The sequence below is a fragment of the Leptodactylus fuscus genome, chromosome 3 (genome assembly GCF_031893055.1).
Source record: "Leptodactylus fuscus isolate aLepFus1 chromosome 3, aLepFus1.hap2, whole genome shotgun sequence".
NCBI classification, from domain to species: Eukaryota; Metazoa; Chordata; class Amphibia; order Anura; family Leptodactylidae; genus Leptodactylus; species Leptodactylus fuscus.
Window position 1 is genome coordinate 105,813,887 of NC_134267.1, and position 21,268 is coordinate 105,835,154.

General features: G+C 39.3%; 1 protein-coding gene across 1 annotated transcript in view; it reads left to right on the forward strand.

The window, feature by feature from the left end:
- LAMA4 (laminin subunit alpha 4) overlaps nt 1-21,268 on the forward strand; it is a 131,029-nt gene that overhangs the window by 85,811 nt on the left and 23,950 nt on the right. Inside the window, exons 7-19 of the mRNA XM_075268127.1 lie at nt 2,849-3,029; nt 4,137-4,229; nt 6,088-6,239; nt 7,556-7,666; nt 9,056-9,167; nt 12,303-12,470; nt 12,705-12,901; nt 13,720-13,836; nt 15,497-15,645; nt 19,186-19,327; nt 19,808-19,904; nt 20,157-20,261; nt 20,754-20,939. Coding sequence (XP_075124228.1) covers nt 2,849-3,029; nt 4,137-4,229; nt 6,088-6,239; nt 7,556-7,666; nt 9,056-9,167; nt 12,303-12,470; nt 12,705-12,901; nt 13,720-13,836; nt 15,497-15,645; nt 19,186-19,327; nt 19,808-19,904; nt 20,157-20,261; nt 20,754-20,939 — 1,810 coding nt within the window. The remainder of the gene's footprint in view (nt 1-2,848; nt 3,030-4,136; nt 4,230-6,087; nt 6,240-7,555; nt 7,667-9,055; nt 9,168-12,302; nt 12,471-12,704; nt 12,902-13,719; nt 13,837-15,496; nt 15,646-19,185; nt 19,328-19,807; nt 19,905-20,156; nt 20,262-20,753; nt 20,940-21,268) is intronic.

The following is a 21,268-nucleotide window of genomic DNA, read 5'->3' on the forward strand; positions in this document are numbered from 1 at the left end:
ATATATATATATATATATATATATATATATAGTTACCCTATATATCGGGAGGGCACCATGTACAGCTTCTGAATCATCTAATGGGGGCCCCTGTGTGCATTCAGGCCCCTGAACAAAGCATCTGCAGTGGCTAAATGAGGAATTAACAGTCGGGGGTCGGGGCCCACCGGAGGATTCACCGATTCCCCGGTGGGCCAGTCCGACCCTGGACCCATCCACAGACAGCTCTGATCAGTGCAAGGCAGGATACTGACTCGCTGTGTGAGCTGTCAAAGATGTGGGTCAGAAGGGGTAATAAGTCTCATTAAAGAGGTATACAGGTACTTATTAGACCAAGGAGGTCTATTTGCCTATTCTTTACTCAGAATTCTTAGTAGGGCAAGCCTGGTTTAATAAGCCTCTTTACACTTCACAAGGGCATCTCCTTAATGACCTAAATCTCCTTCGTACCCCTTCGGACCCACATCTTTGCCACTCATCCAGCCAGCCAGCACCTAGCTTTGATAATAGACAATCGTCTTAAAACAGCTGTCTGCAGAGATCCCCTCAACCCTTTAGATGAGTTATTCTGGTTTGGCTACAGTCCTATGAAAAAGTTTGGGCACCCCTATTAATCTTAATCATTTTTAGTTCTAAATATTTTGGTGTTTGCAACAGCTATTTGAGTTTGATATATCTAATAACTGATGGACACAGTAATATTTCAGGATTGAAATGAGGTTTATTGTACTAACAGAATATGTGCAATATGCATTAAACCAAAATTTGAGCGGTGCAAAAGTATGGGCACCTCAACAGAAAAGTGACATTAATATTTAGTAGATCCTCCTTTTGCAAAGATAACAGCCTCTAGTCGCTTCCTGTAGCTTTTAATCAGTTCCTGGATCCTGGATGAAGGTATTTTGGACCATTCCTCTTTACAAAACAATTCAAGTTCAGTTAAGTTTGATGGTCGCCGAGCATGGACAGCTTCAAATCATCCCACAGATGTTCAATGATATTCAGGTCTTGGGACTGGGATGGCCATTGCAGAACATTGTAATTGTTCCTCTGCATGAATGCCTGAGTCGATTTGGAGCGGTGTTTTGGATCATTGTCTTGCTGAAATATCCATCCCCGGTGTAACTTCAACTTCGTCACTGATTCTTGAACATTATTCTCAAGAATCTGCCGATACTGAGTGGAATCCATGCGACCCTCAACTTTAACAAGATTCCCGGTGTCGGCATTGGCCACACAGCCCCAAAGCATGATGGAACCTCCACCAAATTTTACAGTGGGTAGCAAGTGTTTTTCTTGGAATGCAGTTTTTTTTGGACGCCATGCATAACGTCTTTTTGTATGACCAAACAACTCAATCAGTCCACAGGACCTTCTTCCAAAATGAAGCTGGCTTGTCCAAATGTGCTATTGCATACCTCAGGCGACTCTGTTTGTGGCGTGCTTGCAGAAACGGCTTCTTTCTCATCACTCTCCCATACAGCTTCTCCTTGTGCAAAGTGCGCTGTATTGTTGACTGATGCACAGTGACACCATCTGCAGCAAGATGATGCTGCAGCTCTTTGGAGGTGGTCTGTGGATTGTCCTTGACTCTTCTCACCATTCTTCTTCTCTGCCTTTCTGATATTTTTCTTGGCCTGCCACTTCTGGGCTTAACAAGAACTGTCCCTGTGGTCTTCCATTTCCTTACTATGTTCCTCACAGTGGAAACTGACAGGTTAAATCTCTGAGACAACTTTTTGTATCCTTCCCCTGAACAACTATGTTGAACAATCTTTGTTTTCAGATCATTTGAGAGCGGTCTGTCCATGCTCGGCGACCATCAGACTTAACTGAACTTGAATTGTTTTGTAAAGAGGAATGGTCCAAAATACCTTCATCCAGGATCCAGGAACTGATTAAAAGCTACAGGAAGCGACTAGAGGCTGTTATCTTTGCAAAAGGAGGATCTACTAAATATTTATGTCACTTTTCTGTTGAGGTGCCCATACTTTTGCATTGGTCAAATTTAGGTTTAATGCATATTGCACATTTTCTGTTAGTACAACAAACCTCATTTCAATCCTGAAATATTACTGTGTCCATCAGTTATTAGATATATCAAACTGAAATGGCTGTTACAAACACCAAAATATTTAGAACTAAAAATGATTAAGATTAATAGGGGTGCCCAAACTTTTTCATAGGACTGTATATTCTCAGATTGTATCATACAATTTCATAAAAAGCAGGCTATAATCTATATAGAGCTTCCTTCCAAAAGGTAGAACCAGAGCAAGGTTCTCATTTCTACCAAGGAGGTCTCTTTCTCCATTGCTTACAAAATATTTTCCTAGATAATTTATGTATTAATGCTCACAATCTCCTTCTTCAATGACTTCCAGTGAATAGGATTCTGACCTGGTCTTGTGACAGACACTCAGGTGCATGGCTTGCTGCAAAACACAGTTCTGATACATTGACATGCAACATTATTATGTATTATGCTTACATGTATAGCGCCATCATATTCCGCAGCGCTTTACAGACATTGACAGTCACTGTCCCATATAGTGCTCACAATCTCCATCAGTCTAGCAGCTCTGTGTTCATCTCATGATCAGGAAAGAATTGTTGAAGTTCTCACTGAATGACCAAAGGCTGATACGAAGTCTAGCATTGATAATAGTAGTCTTCATAAATCTCTCCCATTGTATTCTATTAGTTTCATGTGAAATTAGAGCCATTAATCAAAGGGTTGACACATCTGTATGTTAGTAGCAGTATATTCTTTTTTTCAATAAATAATTTGCACTGGATCACATCACTCGTAGCCCTACTCAAGTTTCTCTGTTCTGTTATTTCCTAGATTGGGTATCATAGTTATGACAGTTGTTTGGGCTGTCAGAAGTGTAAGTGCGGTGCCGCTTCCTTGGATAACAACTGTGACCCTGTAACTCAACAGTGCAGATGTAGACCCGGCACAGGAGGTCTCAAATGTGATAGATGCAAGTCTGGACACTGGAATTATGGCCCATCAGGCTGTCAGAGTATGTGCTTTCATAATAATATGTCACTTATGAGTCTTTAACAAAAATGAGAAATTACCCTGTAAACAGATATCAGCAGCAAACATTAGAAAGAAATGTATCACAATGTTTCTCAGCATAAATTTGTAATACACAAAAATGTCCTTTCGACTTTTTATTATTTTTTTGGTCTGTTAATAATATAGAAAACTGTATAACGTACAGTTTTCTAATCTACTGTGTATAGGAGCTCTGCTCACATACCTTTCTTAATAGTGTACTAGCCTGTGTTTATTACTTTGGTATCTCCATAAGACCAATTACTTGGTCTGAAAGACTTTTAATGTATGGTAAAATATCATTCCTCAGTGCCAGACCCATTAAGAAGAAGTAGCTGAGGGCAGGAGTATAAGGGGTGCTGGATTTGCTTATACACCTGGGCTCAGGTATCTTACGGGGCTCAGTTCCCTTTGCTATTTAAGAAGACAGCAGTTCTATATATGGTTGAGGGCCCCATTACCGTTTTTACATAAGTGGCCCAGAATTATCCTGTAACACCTCTAGGGTTGTTCAAAATGGACATTAGAAGTAGCATAATAAATCATTCTCTCCTCAAAACTGGATGAATTACACATTACCACAAGATGGTACATCATGCTATGTATTTTTAGGTACCAAGAAGTAATTGGTTAGGAGAAAATGTACTTTGTCTCCTGAAAGTCCATATTCAATGAGATTTACTGCTGACCACGCAAGCATTTTAAGGTGCAATACAGCAGTTAAGTCTATGTTCACATCTAAGCCTCTGTCGCAGAGTCCATCTAAAATCTCAGACTTTTTTGTTCACCAAAATGACAGAGGACATAGTAGATGTCCAGCAGAGCCCTATTATAATCATTACTATAGTTTTCCCTAGTGATCTGTTGCTGTTTGTCATTGGATGGATCCATCTTACTGTTTAGTCCATTCTTTGGTCTGAATGACAGAACAGGATAATGGGCTCACACAATACAGATGTGAACTTACTTTGACATGTGCAGTTCTGTCTTACATATACTGTATTGTTATAATCCTAAAAATAATGATTTGCTTATTGTTTATGAAATTAACACTTTTTTCGGGTGATAGAATGCAACTGTGGTGGTGGTCCATGTAACAACAGAACGGGAGAGTGTCTGCTAGAAGATCCTGAATCCCCAAGTGGATCTGACTGCTCATTCAGTAAGTTTAAACTGAATACCAATAAGAAACAATCTTGTATTATCCCCTTACATAGAAGGAGCCATGATCATTATCGCAGCACTGAAGGATTCTCTTTACTCATTGGGATTAGCGGCAGCAGAAGCAACAAGGTAGACAAGCACATTTTTATTTTTAACAGTTCTAGGCTCTCCCCTGTCTCCATCGGTAGGTACTCTTCTGAGAGTCATCCGAGTGTTTTTATGGACAACTATGGGCTGACACCATGGTAGATGCATAGGGAAAGTGAAGGAGATGAGCAACATGTGCAAAAGATGTGAATGCTTTATCATTACCTTCATTCAGGGAAAACTGCATGCGTTAAAAAAAACCAACATTTTTATAAAAAACACATTTTCTGATAAAAACACATGAAAATATGAGGAATGGTAGAAATAGTCCAAACACACATAAAGGTGCTCGGTTATGTTTAGTCATTCATATAACAAGCAATTCCTTCTTTGGTCAAATTTTCTTAGTCCTGGAAAACTCTTTAAATTCAATGTCAGTAAATGGGGGCTATTCACCTGACTGTTATATTGATGGCCGTTTTGCACCTCGGTTGTCTGAATGTAGCCTTAGAGTTTGGAAATGTGAAAAAGCTTGGGGTTGGGAAATGCATAGTAATTTTAAGTTTAGGAAATGGGTATCAGGGTTAGAGTTAGGGTTTGGAAATGTATATTAGTAGAGATGAGCGAACAGTAAAATGTTCGAGGTTCGGTATTCGTTTCGAGTAGCCCCTCAATATTCAACTACTCGAATCGAATATCGTACCCTATTATAGTCTATGGGGGGAAAATGCTCGTTTCAGGGGTAGACAACGTTCGATCAAATTATACTTACCAAGTCCACGAGTGAGGGTCGGGCTGGATCCTCCGAGTAGTCTTCTTCTTACAGCGTCCCCGCGGTGTCTTCCGGCTCTGAATTCACTCTGCCAGGAATCGGGCCTGGGCAGAGCCGACTGCGCATGCCCACACTACAAGCGGACATGCGCAGTCGACTCTGCCCAGGCCTGATGCCTGGCAGAGTGAATGAAGAGCCGGAAGACGCCGCGGGGAAGCTGCACAGAGAAGACTTCTAAAGGTAGGAGAAGAACCAGCATTGATTGGCCGACTGTATAGCATTCAGCCAATCAATGCTGGTTCTACATCGAACTTTTACATTCGAACAGCGAGTGGTACTCGATCGAGTACGAGTATTTCGAATACCGTAGTATTCGATCGAATACCTACTTGATCGAGTACTACTTGCTCATCTCTATATATTAGGCTTACAATCATAAGATGTGTATTATATTTGAGGAAAGGAAATTTGTACAGATTACTCTATTAGAGTTCATTTTAGGAAATGTGTACAAATAAATATATTGGGATTAGGATGATTTTAAGGTTTACCTTAATTATATGCTAGAACATAGACTATGTCTCATCTCCGTTTGCTTTTTAGTTGAATCTATCAGCCATTTCGGGTTGGGGTAAGATTCAATAGTGTTTTTTCAGGGGGATTACTGGCACAAAGGCTAGAATAGAGTTACGGTATCCCCATGACAGCTTCTTCTTCATGAAATGCACTCAAATAACATGGCAGCATAGTCTGCTAAATTAAAGGAATTGTGAACATGGGACCCATGTCTATGACATCCTTAGATGTTAATACCACACTAGAGCCATGGTCAGTTGAGTCCAGTTGAGGCATCTAAGGTTTTGAACAAGTAAAATGTATAGGCTGTAGATAGAAAGATAAATGAAATTTGCTTGAAGGTGGAAAATAAAAAATGTTATACTGCAGAAAATGTTGTCAAAAACATAATGGATTATAAACTGTTCTCCTGCCTTTGTAGATTGTGATAAATGTATCTGGGACCTGATTGATGACCTTCGCCTCAGCGACCTGCTTCTTAATAAAACTAGGTCAACGATATTGAGCATATCCACTGGAGTCGCAGTTAACAAACTCCTTGGCAACATAAATTCCTCTGTCCTTCAGCTTAAGGTATAGGATGAGATTTTCTTTTTAAATAGAATTCTAGTACTATAACAAGGCAGATCCAAACTAAAATGTGGTTTTTATGGCTACTTGTGGATTGAGTCTCTTCTACATGACTTTCATCTATTTGCCCCTGTGGACACAGGCAACAGACAGTTTATCTCACTATATGGGGCCCCCCCATATCTCTATACGATAATGATAGCCCAGATTGCAAATGATCACTGTGACACCAAGCAATTGAACACCCAGTGATCAGTTTCATGTTGGGGGACACTTCTAACTAAAAGATAATGTCCAAAATGACATCACAAGGATGCCCAGGAAAAGTGACGCAAGGTGTCTAAATCTTTATTATTTTACTCACCTTCCCTGGGCCTCCACATATTATGACCTGGGGTCTGAGAAGAGTTTAATAAAAGCACTTATGGTTCAAGCCAAAAAAATTCTGTACAAAAAAAAACAGAGGGCTGAACCTCATGAATATTCAGCAAAATGACTCTTGTGAGGTTTACCCAGCTCTAGCTATAAACCTAATAATACTTAGAGGTGATTCTTCAGTATCCCAAATGCCTCTGTTTCAGCTTTGGCAATTAACATACATATTGGGTTCTATTTTATTCACATGCAAATAAGGAGAAAAGTGCTTTAGGGACTTTTCTTAGGATTCAGTCCAGTGATGTAACTAGGAATGGCGGGGCACATGACGAACTTTTGATGCATAAGGACGTAAGCCTCGGCCCGCGTGACGTCTGGGATGTCGCACAATGAGGTCTGAAGCCTTCCAGAACCAGGAGAGGAAAGTAACAGCATTTTTTATATTCCTTCACCTCCCCTGGGCCTCCGATCATTATACTCGGGGGGGGGGGGGGGGGACCCCCTAGTATAATGATAGTGTGTGGGTGGTATGCGGGCCCACAGCCTTGCTTACCAATCCCGGCTCCTGCTCACAGCCGCCTCCACAGAAGGGGAAACATTGCTGGCTGAGCAGGAGCCGGGATTGGTAAGTAAATAGGGCTTGTTACCTGCTTGTAATAGCCTATAAAAAATTAAAAAATATGCTGCTCCCCCGGTAATTACACCCTTGCTTCAATCTCAGCTATAGATTACAAAGCAAAGCACTTTTCCTCTCATTTGTGAGTCAATTACATGAAAATGGAGCTACACAGCAAAATAACATAGACATATTTGGAAACTGGAGAATCAGCTGTACAAGGCGCTGTCATTATGTTTAGAACAGACTCCCTTTAAGCACAGGGTGATATCACAATGCTCTTATACTAATATTATTTATGGTTATCCTGATGTTTTATTATTCGAAGGAGAAACTGGTACAGAAGAAAAATCAATCTGTGTTTGAAAATCTTCAGATTGATAATGTTGAAACCGAAGGAGATATTATTCAGGGAGAAGTCAATAGTCTTGCAGACAAGGTTAGTATTTAGCATTGGAAAGATAGCATGTGCTTATTGTGTGTGTGTGTTTGATGTGCATGCAATATTGGTATTGTGAGAACATTTCTTATAGTGCTGGTAGTGAGGACATTGAGAAGGAACATTTTATGTCATTGACATTTCCTATAGTATGTTTTCTTCATCTCAGCTAAAAGTCATGATTGATATATGATTGATATATGCCACACATAAGGGCAAAGTGCTCAATAAATACAAATTTTACTCTGTGGCCGATACTGAGGCTTTCACAATTTTAAAGGGATATTGCATGAAATCCATTTATCACCGATCCAAAGAATAGGAAATGACTATATAAGTACTGGGGCCCCAACACTTAATCCCCTAATGATCAAAAGGGTCCCAAACCCCTGTCCCAAAGGAGCTTGAATTGAGAATTGGTCATACATGCATGCAATTATTCCATTCAATCTTTGTCTGCCAGTTCTATACACTTTGAATGAAGGGGCAATATGTATGCATGACCACCGCTCCATTCAAACGCCATCAGATCAGGGCTCAGGACCCACATTCTAGTAGTCAGTGGGGTCCATAGAGATCATACATTTATAACCTATCCTGTAAACATCTGAAACATGTTTTTTGTGAGATAACACCTTAAAATTTTATTATTGGACAAAGAAATTAGGCTGAGAATTAGAAACCTACAGTGTAACCTATGTAGTAACCTACTAGAGGATGTTACGGCAAAGTAACAACATCTAGTTCAGTATGGTCTTCAGTACATGTTTACTGCCATTTATTTCTTTATTTTTAATAGAAAATCATTTGTTGTATGCTTATATTGCTGAAACCACCGACATTTATGTAGGTATAATTGACATGCTGTGATTTCCAAAACCATGACGTTTTTGGAAATTGCGGCATGTCCACACAGCGTTTTTTACTGCAATGTGGGCATGGGATTTGTTAGAATCCCATCCATTTTGCTCTAACTGTAAAACGCCCAAATTTTTTCCCTGGCGTTTCCGCAGCGAATCACGGCATTTACACCATGTGGGGCCCCGACCTAAAAGTGCAGTTTTCCAGACATTGTTCCATGATGGAAAGGAATAACTTTGCTGCTTTGTTTGCATATATCTGACAAGAATAGTAAATTTCGACCAAATTCATTATTTTTTTATGTAATATAGCCGTGCGAATATTATGTGATATATGACTTATTTCCGCTTTTTTCGTATTGAATTCTTATAAACATGTTTAGAATGCTTTGCTTGGTAACTTATCATGTATGTGCAGTATGCTCCCAGCTGTGCATGGAATGTGCTGCACTGACAACACAATGTCAAGCAGTTTCCATCCATACAGAATATAATAATGTGAACTTTTATTGACATTGGCTATGTGCAGGGAAATCTTGCAGAGATAAAAGGCCTGCAGATACACAAGGAAACCATGGAAACGCTGGGCCGCGCAAAGTTGACTGCAGAACAAATTAGTGATATAGAAGATGGCATCCAAGGTAAACAGCACAGGATTTGTTGTTCAGTTACAGTTTTTTCCATTACATGTTTTACTGTATCCCCAATTGGAGATGCACTTTTTCAGAAAATGATACTTATAACATTTAGCAAACCTCTACCAAGCACAGAAGGGTAGGCAACCCTGGAGCTATTGCTACTGAAATAATGGGAAAGGTTAGAAAAATGGAACACAATAAAAATAAAAGGATTTTCAAGAAACTGACTCTGTAAGGCAGTGTTCACATGTATTCACCATCAAAAATCAAGGATCAAAAAGTTCTGCATGCAGGATTTTTTCATATGGCAAAATGAGGGACCTCATAATGGATACTTGCCACAACCCATTATTTGTCCCAGGCTGGATTTCTCTTCTTTTGTTTCTATAACAGAATAGGAAATCAAAAATTGTGAAAGAGATGTGAACATAGCCTTAGGAGACTATAAGCTGTGCTAATGAAATGTCCTATACATATTACAGTACCCTAATATTTTTATGTCATTACTTTACCTGCTTTTATGTGCCCATCTGAGTACTCCCAGTAATACTAACTGAAGTCTCTCCATGAACAGTTCCAAAAATGATGCCTAAGTATTGGAATTGCATTTGTAAATCTTCTTCTTTGAGTTTACACATTTCACTTCTTTGTTTTTATCTGACTTTTTATTCTTGCGTATCCTTGCTGCAGACGGTTGTCTGTAGGGTACCATCCTCCACGACGCATACAAAAACAAGTCCAATTGGAAGAAACTATTCATATACTGTGCTTTAGATGCATTTACCACCATGCATTTATCAATATACTACCTTAGTTAAAAGGTTTTCTCAACATAGAACTTTTTAAAAAAAACTTGAACAACTATACAGATAAACCATCTGCTCTGTACCTGTGACTTCACGCACCTCCTATGTGCCCTGACTTTTAAAGATCTGCACCCCAATAGCACCATTGGGTGCTTCATTGGGCTTTCTCTAGTGACACATACATTTTTGCTAATTGCTTTCAATAGGTGACAAGAGATATTTTATAACTTACTTTTATATTAAATCTGATTGTTAAAGGGATTGCCCAGGACTAGAAAAACATTGCAATTTTTTTTTTTAAACAGTACCACACCTACCCACTCATTCAGCAGATACAGTTTCCTCAGCTTTAAAACCAAAAAATTGGTAGCTGTGACTTGATACTGGTGCAGTGCATTGGTATCCAGTCACACACTCCGCTCTGGATTAGGCCCAATGAAAGGACCTAGTCAGGAGGTGGGAGTGTCTTCAGGTGGATTCGCGAGGCGAATCCGCCTGAAGAATAAGCATATCGCTTCTTTTTTCTGGGTGTCGTTTGTTCCGGAGAACTGACTGGCTCCCATTGATTTCATTACATACATTCTGTACACAGTGGAACAGTTTTACAAATAGTTCGACCATGCAAACTTAGGAAGGCAATCTCAAAATACACCAGATTTTCCATAGTGGATTTCAATGCTAGCCGTCTTTTTGGTAGGATTTTGAGGCAAATTCCTACTCAAAATCCTGACCAAAAAACTAAGTGTGAACTCAGCCTAATACAGTTAACTTTGCTGCTAGGAGTCCCTTCCACCCAGCGACAAACTGACCTGTACTATAGGCAGCTACCATATTTGCTATCTCTTACAGAAGTCAAGAAAGGCTGATTCTCTATTTTTATTTTATTTTTTTTAAGTGGAGCTCCCTGCATTAATAACTTTCATGCTTTTTTCCTGTTCACCAGATAAATGATGCAGATAGCGTCACTAGCACAATAGACCAACCCTTTCTGCTTCACTGTTCATTAGCAAGTGTTACAGACTTATAGCAGCAGCTGTTGATTTGTGATTAAGGCTGAAAGCTCCTTTGTATGTCTTGACTGCTGTAAGAAGTGCCTCATTTTACTGTCTGAGAAACATAATAAATGTGTTCCATACTAATGCAAATCTCTATCTTTCTACAGAAAAAAACAGAAACATTACATTGTTAAGACCAATGTTCCCCTTTCATTGCTTGTATAGAGATATCTTAGACAACTCAAGCACTTCCTAAGATTTTAGACTGGGTTCTAACTCTCTAGGACCTACTGTGCTTCTGCAGCGGGGATCTTTAAGTAAATAGGGCCTCTTACCTAATGGGGTTATTCCAGCAGGTAACAACCTATTTAAAAAAGAAGACTATAATGGGGTCTACTGGGTTTCCAGACAGTTGCTTTTCTCTCCGTCTATTTTAAGTGGAATGGGCGATGGAGTTCCCAAATGCTAGTGTGAAGTGACTCTTAGCTTATATTCATCTTTAAAAAAAAAACTATTCACTTTATAGTCTTTCCATAGCCATATTCCAACCGAGATTTTTTAAGGAGAGTCCATTCTGTACACAGTGGACCAGTTTTACTAATGGTTCGACCATGCAAACTTAGGAAGGCAGTCTCAAAATACACCAGATTTATCATAGTGGCTGATGTTGGATAGTAAATCTGGTGTTCTACTTTTAGGGAGCCTTAACACGGAGTTACGGTGCGCTCATTCTGATCGTAAAAACATGTTCAGAATGAGCGCGTAAAAAGCAGGTCCCATTGACTTGAATGGGAGCCGGCATACGTGCGCTCCCCATTCAAATCAATTGGAGGCTTTTTTTCCCTATTGTTTTCAATGTATTACGCGTGAGGGCTCCCTTAGTTCACTTTCTTTGAGCCAGAACCTTTTTACATGATTGTAGCACATTTTTGGCACATCATGGTACATTTAAATCATGCCTCCTTTTTCTGAGAATACATACCCACATCTAAGGCTTGGCTCACTTATGGGCCCAGGTTTCCATTCGAGGGTCTGCTTGGGGACCCCTTGAATGGAAACCTAATTCACATAAAAAAGCGGTTATCTTAGAAAACACGCAGACTCCATAGACCCCATAGACTGCAGGTTCTTGCTGCGCTTTTCTCTCGTCATTTTTCCAATGGATTCAGGTACAGAGTCTTCAAAAGGAGAGCAGGCACAGGTGTGAACCTAGCCTCAACCTTATTCAACCAAAGTGTTGGCGCTCTGATGATAAGATCAAACTACATGTATTCTATAACTATGGAGATAAGAACTGTCATTTTTAACATTGTTAATGAGGTACATTTTATCTACAGAAACACTTGTAAAGTTACAACATTTCAAATCCTTACAAGGAGAGGTCAGTCCCTCTGACCGTGTAAAGACAACAAAGGAAGCACAACAAATGCTTGAGAAACTTGGGCTACTAAACTTTGATTTGCAAAGGAAGCTAGTTTTGGACGAGACACAAAATGCATATTTCTGTGAGTTATTTCATGTTTTTTTTTTACCATTCCTTCTGGTACTCACTACCTAAAAACCAATATACTTACTTAAATAAGCATCTTCTCATGTCTTCATGGAGCAATGTCTTCTCTAATTCTTCTATAATGACATGTTAGATTTCAGATCCATGGATGCTATTTGTCCAGAGTAGCATATTGCTTGTTTTAAGATTTACATGTATATGAGTGATCACCACCATCTTGATGTTACAGTGTTAACAGAGGTCCAGGAGGACTGGCTGCAGACACAAAACAATACACTATCTCTGTTTCCTATTGTGCTGGAGCCTATTGCTGAACACAATAAAAAGCTCATTGACCTTCAAGAGGCCTTAAAGGAAGCGAGAACACAAGTAATGAACGCAACAGATAAAAACGAGGAAAACAGAGGGAAACTACAAATGCATGATGTAAGACCTCTTCTATTTCCTTTAGAGAGTAAGCACTGAGTAATGCTGAAACTATAGTTAACATAAGAACAATATTGACTAGAGCTGTGCATTGTATAGTGGTCTCCAACCTGTGGGGAAACTACAATTTCCCACACTAGAGTCTTAGGTTGCAAACTACTGGCATGAAGCATCTAAAAGTGTTGCAGGGTTAACCATAGATTCACCTGTTTACATGTCTTCCCCTTACTTTAATGGAGTGTGTTTATAGACGCATGGCTATTTCTTTATGAGGAATAAGGAGCAGCCACCCTACATCTCAGGCTCAGTGATCTAAACACTAACCTATTTGGTTTGATTCTATGTCCCATTGGATGCTACATGTGGCCCTTAGAAACATTGGCAGGCCATTGCATGGTGGCATATGTATCCCGTGCCACTCAGAGCCATATGAAACTCGATGCACAACATGCAGTCATGTAAATTAAACAGTTGGTATAGGTGAAAAAAGGCAACCTAAATAAATGAGATTCCTATCTGAAACAGCTTGTGGGGTTACTAGATATGATATAGGAGGATTTCAGCACCCAATGCTTAAATATATTTACTTTGGTAGATGACATAAGGCCACATTTCCTTAACTAAATCATTTCCATATTAATGTGAATACATTTACATGATTATGATTGCCTAACTTGTACAATGCATTTATAGTCTGGACTTACTGAGAATTGCTTCATGTCAATGCTTGCTATTTTTACTTACGTTGAAAATAAACCATTAGCAGTTATACTATAATATCTTTCCTACTTTTATATTGAAAGTTTCTGTTTTATTAGTCCCAGATAGCTAACTTGAATGAAGCAGGAACATCTGCAAGTGACGCTATTTCTGAGGCCAGGAAGACATTGAATGACACTCATGAGATCGTTGTAGATATTACGGATTTGATCAAGGTATAGTAATTTCACTGCATGAGCTAAAAATGCTATGTATAGGCATGAGGAAAATGTAGTAATTGTGCTATAAATGGAAGTCTCTATCTGTTCTGCAAATGAAGATAATGCCTTTTTACTGTCATGATACTGTAAGTGAAAAGTAAAGAGTTCAGTAACAAGATCCAAATCTTACTTTGCAATTAATATTCACCCTGCAAATCTCTATCTGCTGTAATCTCTTTCCTTGCATTTTACATAGAAGAAACAATAAAATACTACTTCTATAATACATCTGTAAACTATACAAATTCCATTCTTATATTGTCATCGTTTGTAGAATAGAGTATTATTGAAGTGGTTCGTAATGCATCCAATCCTTGCTATAATGGAAGTCAACACTCTATACATTAAAAGCCTGGTAACATAAGTCTACTCAAGCAGTTAATACGAATAGATTGAGTTTTAGTGTAAGGCATGGGATGATACTGCAGCACCTTGAACAGTAGAGGCTAAAGGAGGATTTCCATTCAAAATAGCAAAATGGAGTCCCCATTAGACAATGTAGCTAAGCTGTACTTATTGAATATAATTGTGTCCTAGTTAAAACCTACCCAATGTCAGCCAGTCAGATCCTTGCTTCTAGTATACTAGTGTTGTGGTGAAGAAATACACTCTACTGACATAGGCACATTGTTATCAATGTTTCCTGGGGTAGATGATGTTCAGCACAACAGAGGATAATGTCAGTAGCCTTGCAGCAAAAAGCAGGCAGATTCAACATCAGCAGTCAAACAATGGTCTTGTGGCACACTCAGTGACTGCTTCGTTCTCATAGGGGTTTGTGCACAAGACTCACGGACACCAATTGTGAGGCACACCATAGATACACCACAGTAAAGTAGGGTTCACACTACCATTGGTGTCTGCTCAGAAGGTGTCCGTTTAAAAAAAAACGGACACCTATTATAACGGACACAAACGGACAGTAACTGATGGCTTTCAGTTACTGTGCACTATATGTCCGTTGCCCATACATGAGGCCATATTCCGTAAAGACTGTACATCATGCATTTCCAAAGGGACACCGCCAACTGCACAGCCAATGGATGCTATCTAGTTTCTTGAGAAACAGGCCAAGATAGACAGAACAACTCAGCAGCAGAACACAATTAAAGTGACAGTGTTATATCATACAGTGCCATAGGTCATTGACATATTAGATACAACACATATCATAAAATATATAATAGTACACACATAGCACAAGTGAATATACACAACAGCTACACTGGACAATAAGGACCTAAGCAAGTCCCCACCTAAAGCTGTTTTGTGATCGGTTGGGGCACCCACCACTTTAACGTAGTTTTTGCTGAAAATATCATACTCAGAATAAACTCAAATGATTTAAAACTGATGGAGATTTTCATGATAAAGTCGGGGGGAGCTACTTGCATTGGCAGCAGTACCAGGCAGTACTAGATGCCATATTGCATCTTACATAGAAAAGTTCCATATGTAATATAATACTCCCTGTCTGACTGAGGGAGTAAATTGGATTTAGGAATGGGAGACTGTTAGAGATTAATTTTTACATTACTTGTACAATTTATATGAGAATGTATTACCTTTCTTATTTTTGGAATATTGTTTCTCACTTCCTATCATTTTTACACAGAATATGTCTGGTCATCATGCTGAAATAGATGGAGCTAATAATGGTCTGCAAGAAAAAATAGTTAATCTGACTGGCAATGCTGAAGAACTAGTGCAGAGGGCTATAAACCATACCCGACATCTTCAGAAACAAGCAGATGATCTGGCCATGTAAGTGATCTTAGAGTACAAGTAAGCAAATCCCTATGAGTTACAAGATCTATAGATGTTGTATTTAATTGCTAGAATAGGAGTGGCTCTGTACAATAAAAAGCCCAAAGAAGATTTAGGCCAGGTTCACACGGGGCTTTTTGACCAGGATTTTGACACAGAAGCTATGTCACAATCCAGCTCAAAAAACCGCCTCCCATTGAATTCAATGGGTTCCTTTTTCCACCTGTAGAAAAAAGAAGCAACATGCCCTTTCTTGAGGCAGATTCTGTGGCTGATTCAGCTGCAGACATCCGCAGCACAACACTCCCTCCCAACTAGGCCCATACATTTGGGCCTAATCTGGAGCGGAATACCACAACTGGATTCCAGTGCACTGTATGCACTGCACCAGCATCCAGTCGCAGTTAGCCATTTTTTTGACCGGATTCTGAGGCAGCCTCCACCTCAAAATCTGGTCCAAAAAACCCCCATGTGAACCCAGCCTTACTAGTTGGTGATTCAAGAGACTGGACCTCTACTAACTAGTAAGCGCTGGTATTGCCACAAATCACATTTAGGCCGGGGCAACACAGTGGCTTAGTGGTTATCACTGCAGTACTGGAGTCCTGGGTTCAAATCCCACCAGGAACAACATCTGCAAGGAGTTTGTATATTCACCCTGTGTTTGCGTGGATTTCCTCCCATTCTACAAAGACATACTCATAGGAAAAAAAATGTACATTGTGATTCCTATATGGGGCTCACAATCTACATTTAAAAAAATCACATTTAGGCTGAGGGCAATTTGTTACTGTATTTTACAGTACCAGCAAAGTGAATGAGCTTTTACTAAATTTCTTCCTCGTATTGTAGAAAATGCAGCATGTTGAAAAGGGCAGAAGGTCAATTTTACCTGCCATAACACTACATTTTTCCAATAGATCTATATGCAGAAAAGGAAAAATGCTAAACACATTAGTGAAAAATGCAAGTGTTTTTGGGATAGAGTTTTTTGCTGTGTTTTTGCTCCATTTCTTTCTGCATTTATAAGCTCTATTTTGCTACATGCGGCCTTAACCCCTTCCCGACATGCGCCGTAATAGTACGGCGCGTGTCGGGTCTGTAACTATGGCGACCGCCCGGGAGCCGGGCGGCCGTCATAGCCGCCGGGTGTCTACTGCTTTAAGCAGTAGACAACCGGCTCTAATGCCTCCGATCGGTCCCCGGACCGATCGGAGGCATTAACCCCTCCGGCGCTGCTGTCAAAGGCGCCGGAGGCGCCATCTTCCTGGCGGCGCATGGGCGCCGCCATTTTGGCAGGGATCGCCGGCTCCTGGAGCATGCTCCAGGGCCGACCCCCCGTTGCCATGACAGCCGGGAGCCTTGTTAAGGGCTCCCAGCCAGTCTGCAAATTCTCTCTTTTGCAGGCTGGTGTATACAGCCTGCAAAAGAGATGATGATTTTTTTGCAATGCATTGCAATGCATTAGCATTGTAATGCATTGCATTAGTGATCAGACCCCCTGGGGTTCAACACCCCTAGGGGGTCTAATAAATGCAAAAAAAAAATAAAAAAAAAAGTAAAAAAAAATATAAAAAAATATAAAAAGTATTAAAAGTTCAAATCACCCCCCTTTCCCTAGAACACATATAAAAGTAGTTAAAAACTGTGAAACATATACATGTTAGGTATCCCCGCGTCCGAAATCGCCCGCTCTACAAATCTATAAAAATATTTTTCCTGTTCGGTAAACGCCGTAGCAGGAAAAATAGTCAAAAGTGCCAAACCGCCGTTTTTTCACTGTTTTAATTCTGATAAAAATTTGAATAAAAAGTGATCAAAGCAATAACATTTCCCGAAAATAGTAGAACTAAAAAGTACACCCGGCCCCGCAAAAAAAGACGCCCTATGCATCCCCGTACACCTATGTATAAAAAAGTTACGGCCGTCGGAATATGGCGACTTTTAGAAAAAAAAATTTTTAACACCGTTTTGGAATTTTTTTTAGGGGTCAAAATGTAAATAAAACCATATAAATTTGGTATCCCTGGAACCGTACCGAAACACAGAATACAGGGGACATGTCATTTTGGCTGCACAGTGAACGCCGTAAAACCAAAGCCCGTAAGAAAGTCGCAGAAATGCATTTTTTCTTCAAATCCACCCCATTCTGAATTTTTTTCCTGCTTCCCAGTACATTATATAGAATAATTAATGGTGGCATCATGAAGAAAAAATTGTCCCGCAAAAATTAAGACCTCATATGACTCTGGGAGCGGAGAAATAAAAAAGTTGTGGGGTTTAGAAGGAGGGGAATCAAAAACGAAAAACGAAAATCAAAAAATGCCATCGGCGGGAAGGGGTTAAATAAGATTTGTCACCATATAAAATATACTAAATGCCATATATAAGTTAGTTATCATTGTGTCGCTGATCAATTTGGCGTTCTTATTTTTGAAATCCATCCACCCATTCAAAATATATGGCCCCTAAAATATTACATGTATATTCACTCTTATTCCCTAAGTGCACAGTAACCCTTTATTTTCTATTGGAAATCAAAAGGATCCTGCACACATGGGGAATAAGAGCTAGTTTACATATAATCTTCTAGGGCAATATATTTTGAATGGGTGGATGGATTATAAAAATATCAAATTAATTAGGGATACAACAACAAGAACCAAATTATGGATGGCATCTCAGGTATGCACTTGGTGATAGATCCTCTTTAACCTACAGGATTGCTTATGCTCATGTGTGAAAAAGAGAGAAGCTCCGGCAATGATACTGTATCTCTATTGTAATCTGCAAAGTAGTTTCTGAGTCAACATATATTATCCTAATGTTATAGTACATATATAAAGAAGATCTCTCCGATCAGGATCACCCATTCTTAGCAAGATGATCTTTCCAGAAGAAGTATTTCTTTCAGAAGTGGACATCCCTTTTAAACATGCTTAATATACTATGAATGTCTGTAGTTAAACACGGAGAAGAATCTTATTCAATGGCCAATACTTAATAAGATGAGGAGTTACGTTAGGTTTACACTGTACTGGCTGGCTATTTTCTCTTCTGTCAGAGGATCAGAACAATGGACACATACATATGAAAGACTTTCTGCTTGTATCTGTCTTCATTCACTTCAATGTTGAAATGAAAACAAAAGGTTTCCTCTATCATCTTTCTGACATTTAGACAGCATGTAGTGTTAGGGCTTGTTCACACGGAGTAAACGTGGCGCGCAATGCGCCGCGTGTACGGGACGTTTGCACCGCGATTTTGACGGTGCATGTTTGCGGTCACGTTAGCGCCGCGTTAACGCGACCGCAAACATGTACCGTCAACATTGCGGTGCAAACGTCCCGTACACGCGGCGCATTGCGCGCCACGTTTACTCTGTGTGAACGAGCCCTTATTTTTTCCATAATTAAAACCAGAAACCAAAGGCATGTGACCTTCCATTTTAAGACTGATGTAGACATCCAGAATATCTGTAATATACTATATACTTCTCTGCTCTAATCCTTTCAGTGTACATTTTCCCAATTACAGTGACTTAAAAAGTGTTGATACCAATGGACTGGTCCAGAAGGCTATTGATGCCTCCAACGTCTATGAGAAAATTTTATCCTTGGTTGACGATGCCAACGAGACATCTGTTGAGGCGCTGAGCACTGCTGAAAGAGTTATCGATGTAAGTAGCTGTAGGATTGCCTCTTCTGTTTTGATATCAACACCTTGGGGTTAGTGCTGGCAGTTTATTCATTTCTCATTAGCCATTTTAATTAATACATCTCTTACATGTAATCCTTACTTTAAAGAGTTCTCCAGTTTCTAAGACTGATGGTCTACCCTTATGATATCACCAGTACCGAGGCAGCATGGAAGAGCCATACAAACTGTTTGAAGTCTATGGTGCAGCACTGCAGTACCTACACTCACCACTGCCTCGGTTCTGATGACCTGTGGGGGTCTCAGGTGTCAGACCCCCACAGATCTAATACTGATGACCTTTCCTAAGGATAGGCCATCAATCACCGAGTATGGACTAGAAAATTAATTAAAACATCTAGTTTCTGATTTTATGTTTTGGGCAACAGAATAATTATTCTTTGCAATACATTTCACTATTATCAAAAATATGTAATTTCAAAAGATGTAATTTTGTTTCTAGGCGGTAGATGTTATTAATAATCAGATTGATTACCAAAAAGGAGAAAGTGACCGACTCTTGACTGAAGCCAAAGACTTGCGGGACCCCTCAGACTTAGGTAAATATGGATTACTATCAGTGGGTAATATTAATATTTCACTACATATACTGATTATACAGTATAAGCATCTTTTTTATAATGCAGGTAGAAATACCTTTTGCAGATTTGGAAGAATGATTTGCAATTGTACAAAAATATTTATCTTCTATAATGATCGTATTTTCTAATCAGAATGTGTGACTTATGTGGAGTAATACATATTATATGAGATTAATTTTGCTGTTCTTCTACTTTAACGTAATGTTGTAGGTTTGGTAGAGACACAACAACGTGTCAGCGCTGCTGCATTAAGGAGGGCAGCCTTGAATGAGAGCCTGGCAAATGTTCTTGCTCAGCTTCAGGCCGATAAGCAGGGTAAGCAGGAAGTTTCCTCTTCTATCCATTATAAAATGCAATTTCTTCAAATACAACAAACGTATTATTGTATATAATTACTATTAATTATTAGTTTTACATTGCCCTATTATATCCTCCCACTATTTTTATTGAAGGGTATGTCCTCCCTAGAAACCATTTGCTCCATTGAGTGCCATACATGAATGCCTATAACAAAATAAAGCTATAAAAAAATCTTCATTATAGTATGCATGCATAATAAGGAAAAGGTAAATCTCCCATATACTATGGGACATTGTATGCCAGAGGCCCTATGTATGCCCTGTGCACTTTTATGGGTACTCAATTTATATTCTGTGTTCTTTATATGGACACTCTAACAGTAAATCCCCTTCTATAAACTATTTTATCCATTTGTTGTTGCATTTTGGTGTTCGTTTATCTGGAGTATTTGGGTGCATGTTATATTTTATAGACCCAGCAAACTAGTATGATTTGTTCTTCTAACAGATGACACTAGAAAAAGGCTGGAAAGCTCCAAAAACTTGGTGCACAAGGCTCTAAATGTCACAGCTGTAGTATCTGAGATTACTGAGCCAATGGAGAAAAATGCAAACATGTGGGCAGAAAATCTACATAATTCTGACTTCGATGCTTCTGATTTCAATAATGTTGTGAACTCAGCTGGAGAAACAGGTAAAAAAATGATCAAAACTATTCTTTGTTATATCCAACAATTGCATGTACTCTATATTAGTACAAACTTCTAATGTAATTTTGCTTTCATTAAATATTCCACATACACCAAATTTTGGTAAAAATCAGGGAGGTTAAATAGTCACAATTGGGACTGTACCAAGAAAGGCTAGAAAAATGGTCAAGCTGTAGGCAAATTTCTCTAAGGACCATTTCACATGTCAGAATCCCGTCCATGGAAAACGTCTATGTGTGGGCCATAGTACTAACATTGAACTCTGCCATGTGCATAGGAGACACTCCATTATAGTCAGTTATGATGCAGTGAA